Consider the following 17,211-nt stretch of genomic DNA (forward strand, 5'->3'; position numbering starts at 1 on the left):
ACTAAGCACAAGACAGACTCATACTTTCATGGAATGCCATTTCAAACTATTCTGCTGCAGGGGGGGGGGGAGGGGGAGGAAGAGAGACATGTTGTAGCAGCTGGAGCTAAATCACACACACACACAACACCCCAGTTAGGGGTAATCACTAATCAGATCCCAGGTTTTAAACTGAATCATTAGAGAGATAGGGACAAGCTGTGAATTTCAGATTTGGCTCTGTTCAAACTCCAGCCTCTGCTTTTGTCTAATTCACAGGTATAAATGAATGTGACTATGTATTTTTGTAAAAGTTGCCAAGGGCACCCAGAGTATTACGTGGGCACTTTTTCAGATACACTTCCTAGTGCATTTATTTTAGATCTCTATGATTCCCAAATGACCTTGCTGAGAGTCTAGCAGCCCTCCCTGTAATTCAGCACCTGGCATTTCTACTTTGATCCCAGTAACTTTGGAAATTGCTTTGGCACATTCACCTCACAAGTTAATTATCCAGTGAGTTTACAGTTTGTTTATCCACTCTATTTGATTTCAATCATCCTTTTTTGCCCTTATTAGAGAATTAGGCCAAAAGTGATTTAAGAATTAGGACAAAGGTAATATAGTTAAATCTATCTAGTTAAGCATCAACTGATTTCATCAAAGAGAATCTTTGGCTTCCTCTAACAAGTCAACAGGATCCCAGCTACCTAGCTGGCACAATTCCTCAGATCAAGCTAAATATCAGCCCTCATGTAACAAAGTGTAACTCCACTGAGGTTAGCCTAGTTATGCCTGCCTCAGTTCCCTTACCTTGAGGTGTTCTTTGGGCTTAGGTCAGAATCCTCTAAGTCATCCACAATCACCTTGACTTCTTCTCAAAACCATGAGTCTCTTTCCTCTCTCTCCAGCCCTGCTTTTTTAATCCAGTTTCCTTCTTCCTGGGCTGCCCAGGTTTTGAGTCCCTTCCCCCTCAGTGGGTTTCACAACCTAGGCAGGAATGTCTACAATGCTAATTTTAGCTATGTAGTGCAAGCCCTAGTCAGCTGAAGGGGCACTAATTAATGATATGCCCAGATTTTATGGCAGCATTATTAACAGTGTTAGAGTTTATCTCCTTACAGAAATTAAATGGAAGGCATTTGCAAGAGACGCAATCCAGACTTTCTGAGCCATTCATTAAGTATAATATGCTCCACACAAGTCCTAGTTCAGCAAGGTATTATATATGTGCCTAACTTTTAGCTCATATCTAGTCCCATTGACTATTAATATGCTTAAAAGTTATTCATATACTTAATACTTTGCTGAACTGGTACTTTAATGCAGAAACCTGGTAGGTCAGGAGACTGGCTTTTAATATTAAAAAATATTGAACACATATAGACTGAGAAAAATTACCCTGTTTCTTGTTAATATTCTCCTTCAAGGGGATGCAGTTGATGGATTAAGAGTTAAACTGATATTGAACTGTTTCTTCACCTATCATTTGTAGTTCCGGTGAGAGGATATGCACAATAATGATGATAGCCTGCTTTTTTCCTACAAGTGGCAGCTGAAATATCATAATGTTTCTTTTTGTAAAATATCAGTAGACTTGATTATCTTATTTTGGATTGCAAATTCAACATCAGGAGGCACAGCTTCTTCTTGCATCTGGGCAGAAAGAATCTTGACCTTCCTAAAACACTCAGACAATGTTCCAAGTCATGAAAGTGATCTACTTTGTTCTTTAATTCTTTTTGTTCATGTGTCAGCCAATTCATGGATGGATGGATCTACCTCCCAAAAATAATCTGCATTCAGATAAGTAAACAGACAGGAATAAAGGAAGGATGCACATTACAACAGAGCTCCCACTGTGCCACACTGTTGCCAACTCTAAGAATTTAAAAATGATGAGGCAAGCCCTAAAAAAGGATGAGATGGATTTAAAAATCTTGAGATTTAACTAAATAAATTTGGGGGGGGTTGGGTTTTTTTTTGGGGGGGGGGGGGGGGCCTGTTTGTTTTTGTTGGTCTTCTGGTTTCTGAACTATTAGGATACATTCGGTTCCTCTCTTGGTACACATTTTCTGACTCTTCTCTACAACCAGAAAGGCTAGAAACGTATGTGTTTTAGTGAAAGCTGAGATGCTCACCTACCCATATCTCCAGAATCGGGGCGTTTAAAAAAAAATCCAAATAGCCTAAAACTTAAGACAAAATTCAAGAGAATTGACAATATTGCTTTTCCTCTGGGTAGAGCTATTCCCCTGCTGTGCTGTAAACTGCTGCCAGGAGGCTGTGTGTGACTTTTCAGAGAAGATCAAGTACGAAGAGTTAACAGACTGGCAAGCAGGCAGGCGTTATGGGGTTAATCGCCCTCTGCCTCTACCCAGCTGGAGCAGGCTGGAGGGGTACGGCTATCTACAGAGTGTCTGGAGACTGGCACCGCTCCGCCTTCAGCTTCAGCACCAGCACCAGCCCCTCCTTGTGCCCTTCCCTACCCTTGCCTTGATTGAGCCAATCAACGGGAGGTGGGCAAGAGACGGGGGAGGGAACAATCGGGGCGGGACAGGCGCCCCAGAGACCAATAGGAGCCAAGCAGCCTCCTGCCAGCAGCCAATCGCGGCTCAGAGACTCACCGCTGCGCTCCCCGCCCGTTGACATCGGCTTCCTAGCCTTAGTCTTTGGGCTTTACGACGCAACGCTCCCTCCTCCCGCTGCGCTGCTTTACAGCATCCCTCCTCCTTGGCTGGAGGGGAGGACGGGGTGGTGGCCAACGGGAGGCCAGAGCGCCATGGCGACGGAGGGAGTGGCGCTGCCGTAAAGCGGTGGCCGGGGAAGTCGCTCGCCCACGCCGGTTTGACCCCGGCGCTGGGAGGCTGTGGTTGTCATTGGAGTGGGGACGCGGAGCAAGTGTGTTCGCCGCGCTCCCTGCCTCCTTCCCAGCCCGGCGCTCGACACATCATCCCCCCTCCCCACTGCCGCCATGGCGGGGGCGCTGGTCCGCAAGGCCGCGGACTACGTGCGGAGCAAGGACTTTAGGGACTATCTGATGAGGTGAGAGCGGCGGCTGCGCGCGGCGCTGCCCTGCGACTGTCTGCGCGCGGGGGGGCCGTTGAACCAACCAACCGGCCCGTCTGTATCCCAGCGGCGTGTCACGCGCTGAGGGGGGCGCTCACGCGAGCGGCTCCTGTAGCGCCGCGAGCCCCGGTGGGAGGGGGCTGCTCCCTCCCCCTCTTCCCCTCCCCCCCTCGCGCTGTGGCCGCTACTGGGCCGCGCGGGAGCCGTCGCCTTCTCTGCGCGAGCCGGCTGAGCTGGGCGGGGGCGGGCCAGTGGCCCCGGCCCCCGTGGTAGGCACAGCCGTGTGCATGGAAGAACGATGCCTTCAGCGTCGCTTGTTTCGGTCGGGGAGGCGCCGCAGAGCAGAAACCGCTTCCCTCCGTGTAAAGGGGCGTCTGCACTGCTGGGTTACGGCCCCCCGCCACCAGCCGGCAGAGCTGCACCAACGCACAGAGCTGGGTGCTGGGTGTGTAGTTTCCATGCCCTAAGCATGTGTCAACTGATTCGCTGCGCTCAAGTGACCAATCGTGGGGGGAGCTGGCCTCTTTGTTTACATGAGTTTGCAAAGAGCTCTGGGGGCATCATGTAGCTAACAATTCCAGAGGGGTAGCCCTGTTAGTCTGTATACAGCAAACACAAGGAGAGTCCTGTAGCAGTTTAAAGACTAACACATTTAATTTCAGCAGGCATAGGCTTTCACGAGCTGAAATTAAATGTGTTAGTCTTTAAAGTGCTACAGAACTCTCCTTGTTTTTGATGTAGCTAACAAGAAGCCCCACCAGTGCCTGCTTCATTGCCTCGGTTGTCAATCTGTTGTCATTTTGAGTCATGCAACACTCAAAGAAGCGCAAGGTATGCTATAAAAACTGGTTACGGAAACCTTGCAGAGTTCTGCTTGCCTTTTTAAATGGATGGATAATTTAATTGTTACTGTCCTGGCCCTGGATAAGAGGGGAGTAGAGTGTGTTTGGGCTGTATGTAAACTGTCATGTCAGGTTTAGAAGGCAACAATAGTGTGTGCTTATATTTTATGATGTAGGCTTTAATTATATAAGCAGAAGAGGGCCAAATAAAATTTTAAGGGCAACCTTAATCATGGTATTTCCTGGATTTTGAGTGATTTGACTTTGCAAACTTAATGTTCTTATAATGTTTTTGTATATAATTTCCTATCTTTTTTTAAAAAAAACAAACAAACTCCAAAACCTGGAACCATATTGATCCCCACCTCGAGTCATCAAGAGAGTTTGGACCTTTAGAGCCACATTACATACTTCTACCACTTGAGCTAAAGGTGTAACTGTTAGATGATAAACAGCCTACAACACCTGTGTGGACCAACCACTAGAAGGGGTGATAAACAGCCAAGAAATTGGCAAAATGTTTATTTGCTGATATCAGAGGAATATAGAACTTGGGTGTCATGAGTTCAATTTCAGGTTCTGGAGGGGAATGTTAAGGTTAGACTCGTCTGTGCCCAACCTGTTCCTCTTGGAAGCCACTCAGTACTGAGTGGCTACTCCTCTTCATTGCCTGTAGCTAGCTGAATTTACAGGGAAGAATGTCTCCCTGATTTCAGTTCCTGTGTCTAGTGTCACAGTGGCCTACAGCAGCTGGGAGAAGCAATTTCATGGAAGTCTTGCTCATGCCCTGCAGTTCTGGGATGGAGCATGGCTTGTGCAAATGGAGTCTTCAGAGCATTTACCTCTCAGAATCTAACAAGTCTCTATTGAGCATGTGTGAACTGAGTTTTTTTGGTGTCCGTCCTGTCTCCCGCCCGCCCCCCCCCCCCCCCCCCCCCCCCCCGACTCATAAATTGGCCAAATCTAAGTGAATTTTCATAGGGACAGCTGATGCCACCACAGACTTGTAACCACCTGCTAAATTTCAGATTCTTGTGACCTAGCATGGAGGTGCTAGAGCTTATCAACAAAAGGGTTGTATGATTTTTTTAACACTGGCAAAACAGTGAAGTATTTTTCGTATTAATCTTGTTTTCTGAAATGACTGAACTGTTTTGGCTGAAACTTTTTTTTTTTTTTTTTTTTTTTTTTTTTTTTTTAAATATATCCGTTTGAGGCAGACATGGACAGGAGAAACTTCAGCTCAAATGATTTGTTTGACAAAGTTAAAAGCATGTGAAAACAGAGTCATGTAATGGTACGTGTCAGGCAGTCTTAACTCTGGGACCAGGTCTGCTTACAATATTTTGTGAACACCAAATGGGGGTGTCGCACAAGCATGAAAGATAAAACAATTGTTGCTCAGAGGAACTTGCTATCTAGTATAGATGCAAGCATAGTACGCAGGAGATGGTGCAAGCCCAGGTGATGGAGAAATCTTGTAGTAATCAACATTTAGAGGCTTTATTGGGGAAGTCTGTTTGTCAGAAAAGGAGATTTGGCACCTACAGAAGCAAGTTCCAGACGGAAAGGCTAGATGAAAACTTTGAAGACATGAAGCATTCCAAGACAACAAGGATGATTTGTCTTGAAGAAAAATGAAGGATATTAGGCAAAAAATGGGAGCAGTCATGTAGGCATGGCTGGAAATAACTCACAGACTCAAAAGGTCTTCAGGACAAGAAGCATAAACTTGATGAAGAAATAATACATTTCATCTAACACTACCTTGTGAGGTTGGAGGTGTCCAGTTGTGCTAGATGTAACAGAATTGAACTTGGAACTGGAGCATGTATAAATATCTAATAAAATACTGATCTGATTTCTTTTTTAATGGACAAAAGAGGCAGATATCCATTGTGATCAATCATCCCACCTTAAGAACATTATCCATGCTGCATTCCACTGCATGATTTTGGAACAATTTTTGCAGAAAAGATGGCTCAAGGGTTTTTTTCAGTTATTTTAAAGGCTGACCAGTCTGGAAAGAACTTGCTAAACAGGATACCGTATTGTTCCTAATCTTCATTTCTTTAATGTTTCAAAGGGCTCTGGTTTCATGGAAAGTGTTGCTTTCTACATACAAATTATACTTACTTGATCCTATCTCTTACTGAGTTAGTGTCTGTTTGATTTTAATGATTTTAGTGCACTGGAAGTCTTTTTAAGTTGATTATTTATCCAATGTGTATTTATGAACACTGTTTCACAGGCTCCCAGTAAACAAGACAGTCATCTTGATTCCCAAAGATTGAAGTTGAAAAATTTGCAGTGACTCAAGCAATACCAGCCAAAAAAACTCAGTTTTAGCCATGAGACAGGAAAAATACAAAACAAAACAGAAGTACAGTTAATACCTCCAAATTGTGTTGTCTTCCTAGGCTCCTCCTTGTATGCCTTTACTTCCTAAGATTGGATTTCCTGGAGAATGTACCTGTCATCCCTGTAAGAGGAAGGCAAGCAACCTATCATAGGGCATTTTTGTGGATTATGACTGAGACATCAACTTTGCAAGTCATAGAAGTTCATCCATAAATGCATTATAAATCAGGCTCTTTTAATGGGTAACGTTTAAATTCATAGTTGTTTTTTCAATCTTATACCCCCAATTCACTTTTGACAGACAAACTTAGTGTCTCATATGTCTCAAAGATGGATATGGATTCTAAATACTGTAGTATAACAAGTCATCCTATCAAGCTGTGTTCTAAATATGGAATCAGTTGACTCCACAGGTACTGTAACTACTCTTAAATTCTGGTTTCTCTGAAATGATTATTATATAGGAATCTAGATGCCTGTATGTCCAAATTATATTTACACAGTTAACCATCAGTTTTTTGCCTGCATTTTTTTTCAATACAACCATAATAGGAATGTGAGATCCAAATAGATCTTTTGCAGTACTTGTTGATTAGTAATATTCTTAGATTTGAAGACAGCTTTTGAATGCTTGATGACTGAAACTAGCTGGTTCAGAGCTTAATGGTGTGATTAGTATGTATTTGAACCACTGGCAGAAAGATTCAGTTGCCTAGCATTTCTTGCGTCACTGAAATGAACAGTGCAGGAAAATGTTCTAAATAAAATTGTAGCTTTTAATTTCTCCACCACAAATGGAGATGCTCTGCAGATATTGTAAATACAGATGGATCATTCCTTCTCCCTTTCCCCCCCGTTAAGCTTCTCAAGTAGTTGGGATCCATTGTACAGGAATATACTTTGAAAATCTGAAAAGTTCTGGAGTCTGTATCTCTTCCTGGTAACTCAACATTGCAATAGCAGTCCCATTATCTACCATAATTAGGGATTGTTTTGAACCAGGTATATTCTATTCCCTGCAAAGCGTGAATAGTTTTATTAACTCAGGTCATCTAAAATATGACTAGAAATACCAGTGGTATATTTGACTTGCATTTAAACAAACAGAGGGGTGCAACCCCCTTTTCATGAGATTGCTCTTACTTTCAGTGACAAAATCATGACTGGAACTAATTCTATTTGACCCTCAGTCCTCTTCAAAGTAAGCTCTTCAAGATGTGTATATACAATGTGTATACTTTGGGAGAAATTGAAGGATACTGACTTCTAGGGCTTAAAGAACTCCTTTCTTGTCTGTACTTCAGTTGCAATCTCTATCCATTTCACTCTTGTTGTAAAAACTAAGAATTCAGAGTTGTTTGGATGGTCTTAGCTGTTGGGGGACCAGCCCATCTCTTCTTGTGCAATGTCTCCCTAATGCTACCTAACTACTATTTAGATATTTCTCACTGCAGCAGCTGTGTAATGTAGATCCATATAGCAAAGTTTTCCTGTATGGGGCAAATGCAACTTGAAAATGTTTTAAGAATTAGTCATTAAGGGATTGAAGGATTTCTTTCTTGCCTTTGTAAAAGGCTAAAATTTTTCCCACATCCTTAACTTTTAGGTAGAACTATTTTTATCACTCCAAAAAGACTGTCCTCAGCCTTCCCACTAGATAGATCAGCCTTTTCTTTCAAAGAGACTGAAAGTAAAGTTTGAGCAGAGATACCGTTATATTAAGAAAAATGGTCACTGGGACAAATCCTAGTAGCAATGTAAAGTATTGCTGCTTCACCTCTGGAGGTGAAGCAGCAATCTATGATCCCAACTTGTGCAGACCTGAAACAAGGAGTTAAAAATCTACTGACAATCCAGATGTAAATGGGAAGGGCTGAGACCACTAGTGTTCTCCTCCTGCAACTTAGGAAACTGATTGCATGAGAAATAGAGGGGTGCCGGTTGAGAGCCACTTCATGAACTGCACCATTGCCTCATCAACAGCTCAAAATAGCTTAGTCCTGAGGAATCATTAAAAGCCAGCAGAGCACCATTGGTTGTCTGGTAGGATTTTATAATACACTATTATTCATGATTGATAAAGTGGCCCCTAATGTACCATTTTCCGTGGCTTTGCTCTCATAGATCATCATGGCTTACAGATGATCCATGACAAACATAGCAGGAGGGGGGAGGAAATGACACATTTTCCATCTTTGCTTGGCCAAGGCAGGTGACAGCTGCTGGTGAATGTGGATGTTTGCTATAGTCCTTTCATGCCTCTATCACCTTGACTAGTCCACTGTAATGTACCAGAAACCTCCAGGAAGATTAAGCTAGTACACAATGTGCCTGACTATTTGCCAGTCTTACGAAATGCACCCATTGCCAGTGCTCTGAATTGCTCTGGCTACTCTGTTGATTTTAATTTAGGGCTTGCCTATGTGAACAATTAGACCATGGCAAGCTGGGATGTAACTGTATCCTGCACCAGTTGTGCCATGATCTAACTGTCCTGCTGATGTACATTAACAGTGAGAGTGCTTTCTGCTAGATCTCTTTGTAGTGGTCAAAGCGGCTTAACAAACTGTTAACTGTCCTGCGGATGTGGGTTAAATCATGGCCCACTGGTGCAAGGTAGTCACACTCCATGGCCCACTGGTGCTTGCCATGGTCTAATTGTTCACGGAGATTACCCTTTAGAAATTCCTAAAAGGAGCAGCTAAAAATCTAAGCCTGACATATTGTGGCTAACCATATAGTTTCCTCTCAGGAGAAGAGGGGTCCTGGGTGCTTTTGAGGGGTTGCACCTACCTTTGTGGAGATGGCTAACTGAGGATAGAACCATTACATTTCAGGAACAAGCATGTATTGCAATCTAATTACATGTAAAGAACAGAGAGATTACAACATCTGTTGATGTAACAGATTTGTTCTTGGCTGCAAAGCACTGGGCTAAATATGTGCTTGCTTCTGAAGGTAGAGTTTGTGTAACCTTGGTTTTTCATATTCCTCCCACAGTGCTAACTGTCCCAAGGACATGAGAAAAAAAAAAAAAAAGGATTTAGTTGTGGGGGAAAAGAATCTCCCCCATCTGGACAGGTTGCTAGTTCTACTGTTAAAATAGCAATAGTATTTTGGACCCTGTTTCAGAGAGCCCATTAAAATAGTAAGAATTAAAGTCAGAGTTTTTGGGGTTTTTTGTTTTTTTTTAAACTGGTTTGATTAGCAGTGTTTTCACAAACTTAGCTAAACTTACACTGTAGTTGTGTTTTCATTACATTGGCACTTACGCCATCACTGCAACTATCAAAAAATGGACTAGACTCATCCTGAAGTAACCTCAGTGGCTCAATGGCTGTTGATTATGCAGATCACTGGGGAAAAAACATAAGTTACACTGTCCTAAAGCTAACAAATTTGCATCATAGGTACTAAAAGCCTTTGGATGTTTTTATAAATTGCATTTATGAGGCATTCTCTCATGTCATATTTTAAAAAGTCTTCTACTCAGCAGCCCAATAACAAGTTACCATGGGGCAGACCCACAGAAGTGCACATGCAGCATCTTGAATCCACAGTGAACATGGTTACAAAATGGAAGAACACTAGAAATAATGGTGAAAACTTTCCTTTGGCAGTTAGACTGGATATGCATTTATAAGCAGAGGCTGACAATTTAAATATGCAGAGGTACATGTTGGTCATGCACATACTTGTGGTAAGCTACTGCATCTAGACAGATTGTCTCAAACTAATAAAAATGTCTTCAGAAACTTCTTAACCTACAGACTCTTATCTTAGAGTACAGAATTGTGGAATTGATTAGGGTAAAGTTTGTGCCTCAAGATAATGTGTGGCAACTTGTAATGCATATTAAAGTTTTGCCCTTTTATGTGTACCCTGTATCACAGCGGTTCTCAACCTTTTTTTCCCCCGAGTACCACTCGGGTCAGGTACAGTCAGGTCAAGTTTACCCCTTTTCGGCAGCGGGGTTTCGCAGGAGGGGGAGGGCTTGCGGTGGCGGGGTTTCGCGGCAGCAGGGGGGGGACTTGCGGCGGCGGATTCATGTATCATGTAGCAGCAGATAGTCCCAAATATGTGCCAGCAGCTAGCACTGAGACAACCATATCAAATGTAGTACCTGAACATAATAGACTTTAATTAGTGTTGTGTGTGTCAAGCTGTTGAATCTGTGTCAACATAGAGGTTATGTTCAGTGTAACTACATTTTTAAGGCTTGGGTATCTTAAGATTTGTGACAGTGCAGTCCTCATTGGCAACTTTTCGTGAACCAGAGGGTCAATTTGATTATTGGTTTCTTTATCAAAAGCAAATGCAACTTTTTTTGTGACTTACATTAATTACTGCCTGTTTGAATTCCCCAGGAATAAACCCCTACACTTCATTAGATTTCTTCTCAGTTTATAGTTACATAGAAGAGACGGCCAGCCACATTAATTTTAGACCTCAGATAGGCTTTTGCCACCATCTTGATCTAAAATACAAGAGGTGGAATCCTGGCTCCATTGAAGTGCATGGCAAAACTCCCACTGACTACAGTGGGACCAGGATTTCACCCTAATATGTTAGAGTGAAAATATTAAATTTAGAGGGTAAAATTTCATCTTTATCAGGACAATTGTTAAATACTTTCAGCTCTAGTATAATAGAGTAGAACCTCAGTTACAAACACTTCAGGAATGGATGTGTGTGGCTAACCAGTCAGTTGGTAATTCTGTGTCTGGTTCTACTGTAACTTAATTGAGGAAAAATTGCTACAGCATTACTGAGGTCTTCCTCTTCCATTCAAGATCAGTAATTTGATGATGTTTCTTGAAGGAAGCCAACTAACTCTCTTTTTTGCTCTTCTTTCATGCATCATTTGAATGGTGATCCATGATGAATGCTGACAATATAGTACGGTAAGAAAAACTATTTCTACTTCATTTCAGCCATTTGTAATCTTGCTGTACTAGCATTGTTATGAACTGACCTGACTGTCTAAAGAGGTGTAATGCCATCCTTCAGGACTGGTGAGTTAGACATTTTCCTCTTCCATGTGTATCAGGCTAACAATCCCCTCATCTAAGGAAAACTGAAGCAGCTAAGGGATCACTTCAGAAAGATAAGGGTTTTCTTCACAGCCCGCTCAATCAGTTTGCTAGGGGCATTGGATTGATCTAGAGTTCCATCTCTAACTGCTTCACTGTCATGTATTGTTGCTATATTAATTGAATTTTTTATTTTTAACCATGTTTGCTTAAGACAGTGAATAAACAGCACTGTCCAGCAATTTTCACTCTAGACTGTCTCTGACGGTTCTCATTTATCTCCATTGCTGAATCTGGAAATCATGGCTTGCTATATTGTGGGATTCTGTGCTTAGTGCTGTACTATGTACATAGTGACATAGAAAGCTATCCTAGTTTACTTTTTCTGTAGACTGAAGACAGCCTGTACATGTGAAGTTGCACTTTATTACACTTCTGTTAAATCCCTCTTACTTTCTATATGAAAAACCTAAAACTTCTGACAGAGGAGGACTTGAATACCTCTGGGGATTGGAAATGGGATTGTGGAGCCTTTTACTTCTAGGTCTCCAGTTCAAATGTGGTCCAGATCAGTAGTGACTGAAAATTACTGTTTGATGGCAGTTTAGTGACTTATGTGAAACAAGTTGAGTGGACTCTGACTTCTTTTCTAGTGAACACCCCCATGTCACAACACAATCATCAGACTTAGTACCTTTTGTAGGCAGTTTAATAAGGAGTTAAGGTTGAATGAACATGAACTACACTTCAGAACAAGAAGCTAGCATTACATCTCCCAAGGCTAAAACTGTTTTGTGGGTGGGTAGATGGACAGACACTTTCCAGGGCTATCATTGTCTCACTTCTGAAGCACTAAACTCCACTATTTTAAATGAATCCACTGAAAACTGCAGAGGTATTTAAAACAGCATTCATGACAATGCAGTTGTGGTTACACTCAAACTTACTTAAAGTGATGCATTAGCAACATAAATTTTGTTAGTATGTGGGCAGGAATGTACCTCTAGTCACATTAAAAAACTGTAGTTGTAAACAGATCATTTAAACTATTTAAAATAACTTGGTTACACACAAGCCCCCCAAAATAGCAAAATTCCACTGTTGCTGAATTTCTGCTGCTGTGATTCTGGCTTTTATAACATGAATCAACTTACAATGGTGTCTCAGAACAGTAAGTGTCTACCACGTAGACATTGCATTAATGTACAAATGAAACATCATAGCAGCTTTAACTCAGAATTTTCTTACTTTTGTGGGTAGCGGTGGATTGGTTAGCTTTAATTAGTGATTCTTGGTGCATTTTCTTTTCCTGTCAATTTTCATGTTCCACATTTTCAGTAGTAGAAGTGGAAGTCTTTAACATCTATACTGTAGTCTTGCACTGTACTTCACAAGTAAATAGTGTCACACTATTTAGACTTCTTAAACTAAACTGTTTGAATAAAGTTTTCAGAAGCATCCAAGTCCCATTGTCAGGCACTTAAGTCACTTTTGGCAGTGTTACTTTGTGGTGCTTGCAACCTTGAACACATGAGGTCGCTTCTCACTGTAGTAAGGTAAAACTGCTGACCTTACTACAAAATACCACTTAACTCAGCAAAACTCATCATGAGGGTTCTTTTGGCTGTTTTTTTTGTAAGCTTTCTATCTCTTATACGTGGGCATCCATGAGTCTGAATACTACTGAGTTAGATCTGCTTATTCCATCACAATAGAGACAGTTTAGATTCTGTTTTCCTGCCTTTGAATTGGGGGTGGAAGCAAAGCTCTCTCTGTTGTGCACAGGTATAATTCACGATCTCATGCCCAGATCACTGAACTATAATTATAGGTAAAGAAACCCATTTTCCCCTGCTTCTCTCCCCCTTTTTGCTTGCTTGCTTCTGAATCACTGGCATATGTGTAACGTTAATATTAAAATAGATCCAAGAATGATGTTAACTGACTGCAAAGATTTCCAGCTTGTACTTGCAAATAGGTATTTGTTGATCTGAGCAGTTAGCCAACTTGCAAGTCTTGTGGGTAGTTTCTGTTAGGAGGAGAAATTTCTGATAGTCAGGTATTTATTTGTACATAAAATCTTGTTTCCCTGAACACAGGAGGCAGTTTCTGTGCTCACAGTTCTAACTCTTTCAGCCAGCTCTCTACCCCAATGCTTTCTTTCTTACCTATTTGTCAGGATCATGCTCTGAGTTCTCATCTGAGTTTTTGCTGCCGGTTCTCTGTTTCTGTGGTGTTTCTCCCCGTTTCTGTCATGCACATATGCAGACACACAGTTGCAATTAAATGCAGGGATAAGGGTTTGACTTATCTGACCCCCAGGAAACCCCTTGAACAGCATGGCTCAGTCACTGTCCCAGCTTGCATGCTGTCTAGTCCTTGGGCAGTGTTTTTTCCCATTGTTTCAGTTATCACTAAACAAAGAGCATTTAACCATTCTCATTTACTTAAATGAAAAATGAGTATTGCCCAACAGCTATAACAAAGTAGCATGATTGCCTGGAGCTCAGATGTGCTTGTTGAGAGTCATCCAGCCTCTGGCATAATGCTAAAATGTCCCCTTAAGTTATTCACTTGGGTATTTTGTGCTGAGATTTATTCTGCCTTTATATTGAATGGTGGTTTGGAGAATTCTTTGCATGAGCAAGATGCACTATTAGAAACTACAGCCAACTTATGCAAACTAGCATAAACCTGAGGTTACATCATAGAATCATAGAATATTAGAGTTGGAAGGGACCTCAGGAGGTCATCTAGTCCAACCCCCTGCTCAAAGCAGGACTAACCTCTGCTATATCATCCCAACCAGGGCTTTGTCAAGCCGCAGCTTAAAAACCTCTAAGGATGGAGATTCCACCACCTCCCTAGGTAACCCATTCCAGTGCTTCACCACCCTCCTAGTAAAAAACTTTTTCCTAATGTCCAACCTAGACCTCCCTCCCTGCAACTTGAGACCGTTGCTCCTTGTTCTGTCATCTGCCACCACCGAGAACAGCCTAGCCCCATCCTCCCTAGAACCCCCTTTCAGGTAGTTAAAGGCCGCTTCAAATCCCCCTCACTCTTCTCTTTTGCAGACTAAACAAGCCCAGTTCCCTCAGCCTCTCCTCATAAGTCCTGTGCTCCAGCCCCCTAATCATTTTTGTTGCCCTCCGCTGGACTCTCTCCAACTTGTCCACATCCTTTTTGTATTGGGGGGCCCAAAACTGGACACAATATTCTAAATGCGGCCTCACCAATGCCGAATAGAGGGGAATAATCACTTCCCGTGACCTGCTAGCAATGCCCCTCCTAATGCAGCCCAATATGCCATTGGCCTTCTTGCCAACCAGGGCACACTGCTGACTCATATCCAGCTTTTTATCCACTGTTACCCCCAGGTCCTTTTCTGCAGAGCTGCTGCCCAGCTCGTCGGTCCCCAGTCTATAGCTGTGCATGGGATTCTTTCTTCCTAAGTGGAGGACTCTGCACTTTTCTTTGTTGAACCTCATTAGATTTCTTTTGGCCCAATCCTCCAGTTTGTTTAGGTCACTCTGTATCCTATCCCTACCTTGCAGGGTACCTACCACTCCCCCCAGCTTAGTGTCGTCCGCAAACTTGCTGAGGGTGCAATCTACCCCATCCTCCAGATCATTAATAAAGATGTTGAACAAAACCGGCCCCAGGACCGACCCCTGGGGAACTCCGCTTGTGACCGGTTGCCAGCTAGACATGGAGCCATTGATCACTACTCGTTGAGCCCTATGCTCTAGCCAGTTCACTATCCATTTTATAGTCCATTCATCCAACCCATACTTCTTTAACTTGCTGATAAGAATACTGTGAGAAACCGTATCAAAAGCTTTGCTAAAGTCAAGGTATATCACATCCACCGCCTTCCCCACATCCACAGAGCCAGTCACCTCATCATAGAAAGCAATCAGGTGACCACAAAGTGGTTCTATTGCTACTTGACAGCCTGAGAAGAATGATGTGTTTTGTCCTTGTCCCCCATGGTTTGAGCTATGCTAAATTCATCTACATAGGCTTAGGAAAGGGGGAAGGATTTTTCCCCTTAGTGGAGAAGATGACTCCTATTTGACAACTAGTTTATTTTTTTTTCTCCACTTAAGTGTGCTGGAAAGCTGTCTCTCTTCTAACTTAGAGCTTCCATCCAACACACTACTACTCTTCCAGAACTTTCTCTCTTAAAAACATGTAAGAATAACATGTACTGATGGTAGGAAAGAAATGAAATCTTTCATAATTAGAGGATAAACTCGTTGCTTTTTTCTCCATTTTATTACAGCACTTTTGGGGACCAGTAGCCAACTGGGGACTCCCTATTGCTGCTATTAATGACATGAAGAAATCTCCAGAGATCATTAGTGGCCGAATGACGTTTGGTAAGAAACAAGATTAAAATTGGAACAGAATTAAAATGTCAAACTACTTAAAGTCCATTTTTAAAAAAAACAACAAGCTTTCCAAATGCTACACTTCAAGCACTAATTTTAGTGCAATACATCTATCAGCTCCCTTGTTGCATCTAAAATACTGTGGATGTAAGGTTTGAAAAGAAACTAACTTCCAGGTATTAACTTTTTTTGAGGTGTCCAACTTGAAACATCTTAAAGGGGGCACTTTTTTTCTGAAGGGTGGATACTGAATAATTAGTGTAGATGGGGGGGGCCTCTTAAAGGTGTCTCAGGGTACGTCTTCACTGATGGCAGCAAATTCGCTGCCGTCAGATCAGTCTATCCAGATCAATTGAGCAGTCAGTGAAGCTCCGCTCAATCGATCTGGAAGTCGACATGTTAAAACCACTCCCTCAAGTGACGTGGTGCTGCGTCGACGGGAACGCATTTCCCATTGGCGCAGCACTGTGAAGACACCACATAGAAGAGGAGTTACGAAGTCGATGGGAGTTACGTAAGCTACTCTGCATAGCTTGCGTAACTCCTGTTGACTGCTGCCAAATTTCAAGGTAAATGTAGACCAGGCCTCAAGTATGTGCACTCAAAATCAGTAGTCACTTTAGAAAATTTAATTCCCTTTGTCCTACTATTAGATATTGTTCATTCCAGAACATTTTCCTAACTTATTTCCTATGTTAACTTGCTACTGCCTCCCTCTTGTACCAGAGCTCTCACTGATGCTTCTTTTGTTAGGTATGGGATTTAAGTTGTAATACTTGCCAAATGGAGAACTGAAAAGGAAAGTGTTCTGAAATTCAAGTGCTGCCTGCACCTTAATAACAGAATTAAATTGCCTTTAGAGAGTACAGCTGTCTATTAGAAGGTGCCCTACAAATGCAAGGGAGCTGCAATCACTCTTGAAAATATATCTCTACCATTCATTCACTTTGTGTTCTGTTCAAAAGATTTGCTGGTTGGAAATGCAAGAAGAGTTTCATTAAAACACTTGTTTTTCCTGGAATGTAGACCATTTTCCCAAGTCTCTGCCTTCCTTCTGACATTTGATATTCTGACATCTTCTTGCATGATCAACACATCCTTTTTAAGTTTGATATACAGTTCTTACATAATGACATTTATATTAGCCAAAGTATAGTGCTTTCCACTTAATTTGTTCAGTAGTCTCTGGAGCAGATTTAGCAAAATCTGCTAAATAGCTGTTATAACAAAAAAAATCTGACTATTTAAGTTGATTGCTTCAGGCAAGTATTATTGGATAATTCAGTCAGTCTATTGAACATTGCTCTCAAGATGGCCACCATTGCTTACTGAGATGGAAGACTGTAGCCTGATTTTATAGTTAATTTATTGAATAGGGTAATAGGTTTGCCAATTGCTCTAATTAAAGGATTATGAGGTTCGTGTCCTAAATCAGGCTTCAGGTGAGTTTTATAAGGACACCGGGTATAACACAGGAAGAATTCCAGTGATAACCAATATTTGTACAATTTTATAAATTTATTAAAATAACAC

The 17,211-nt window shown here is 41.9% G+C and overlaps 1 protein-coding gene across 2 annotated transcripts; it reads left to right on the forward strand.

Annotated features, from left to right (window-relative positions):
• Positions 1 to 2,688: 2,688 nt before the first annotated feature.
• On the forward strand, positions 2,689 to 17,177 carry LOC137145218 (mitochondrial pyruvate carrier 1). 2 transcript variants are annotated; one of them, XM_067535908.1, is made up of 3 exons: positions 2,689 to 3,024; positions 6,275 to 6,278; positions 15,570 to 17,177. In XM_067535908.1, the coding sequence occupies exons 1-3, from the start codon at positions 2,954 to 2,956 to the stop codon at positions 15,681 to 15,683; spliced, it is 189 nt and encodes a 62-aa protein (XP_067392009.1). In that variant the 5' UTR covers positions 2,689 to 2,953; the 3' UTR covers positions 15,684 to 17,177. The 2 variants fall into 2 exon arrangements, 1 of the variants encoding a protein (XP_067392009.1); XR_010917605.1 differs by lacking the exons at positions 2,689 to 3,024; positions 6,275 to 6,278 and adding an exon at positions 10,300 to 11,155 and having other exon boundaries at positions 15,570 to 15,708.
• The last annotated feature ends 34 nt before the right edge of the window (positions 17,178 to 17,211 follow it).

Source organism: Emydura macquarii, unplaced genomic scaffold, assembly GCF_026122565.2.
Source record: "Emydura macquarii macquarii isolate MOO-44397 ecotype Brisbane River unplaced genomic scaffold, CSIRO-AGI_Emac_v2 contig_3517, whole genome shotgun sequence".
NCBI lineage: Eukaryota > Metazoa > Chordata > Testudines > Chelidae > Emydura > Emydura macquarii.

Bases quoted from the DNA above. Each gene is read 5' to 3' on its own strand.
- LOC137145218 (XM_067535908.1), top strand. From the start codon at position 2,954: ATGGCGGGGGCGCTGGTCCGCAAGGCCGCGGACTACGTGCGGAGCAAG.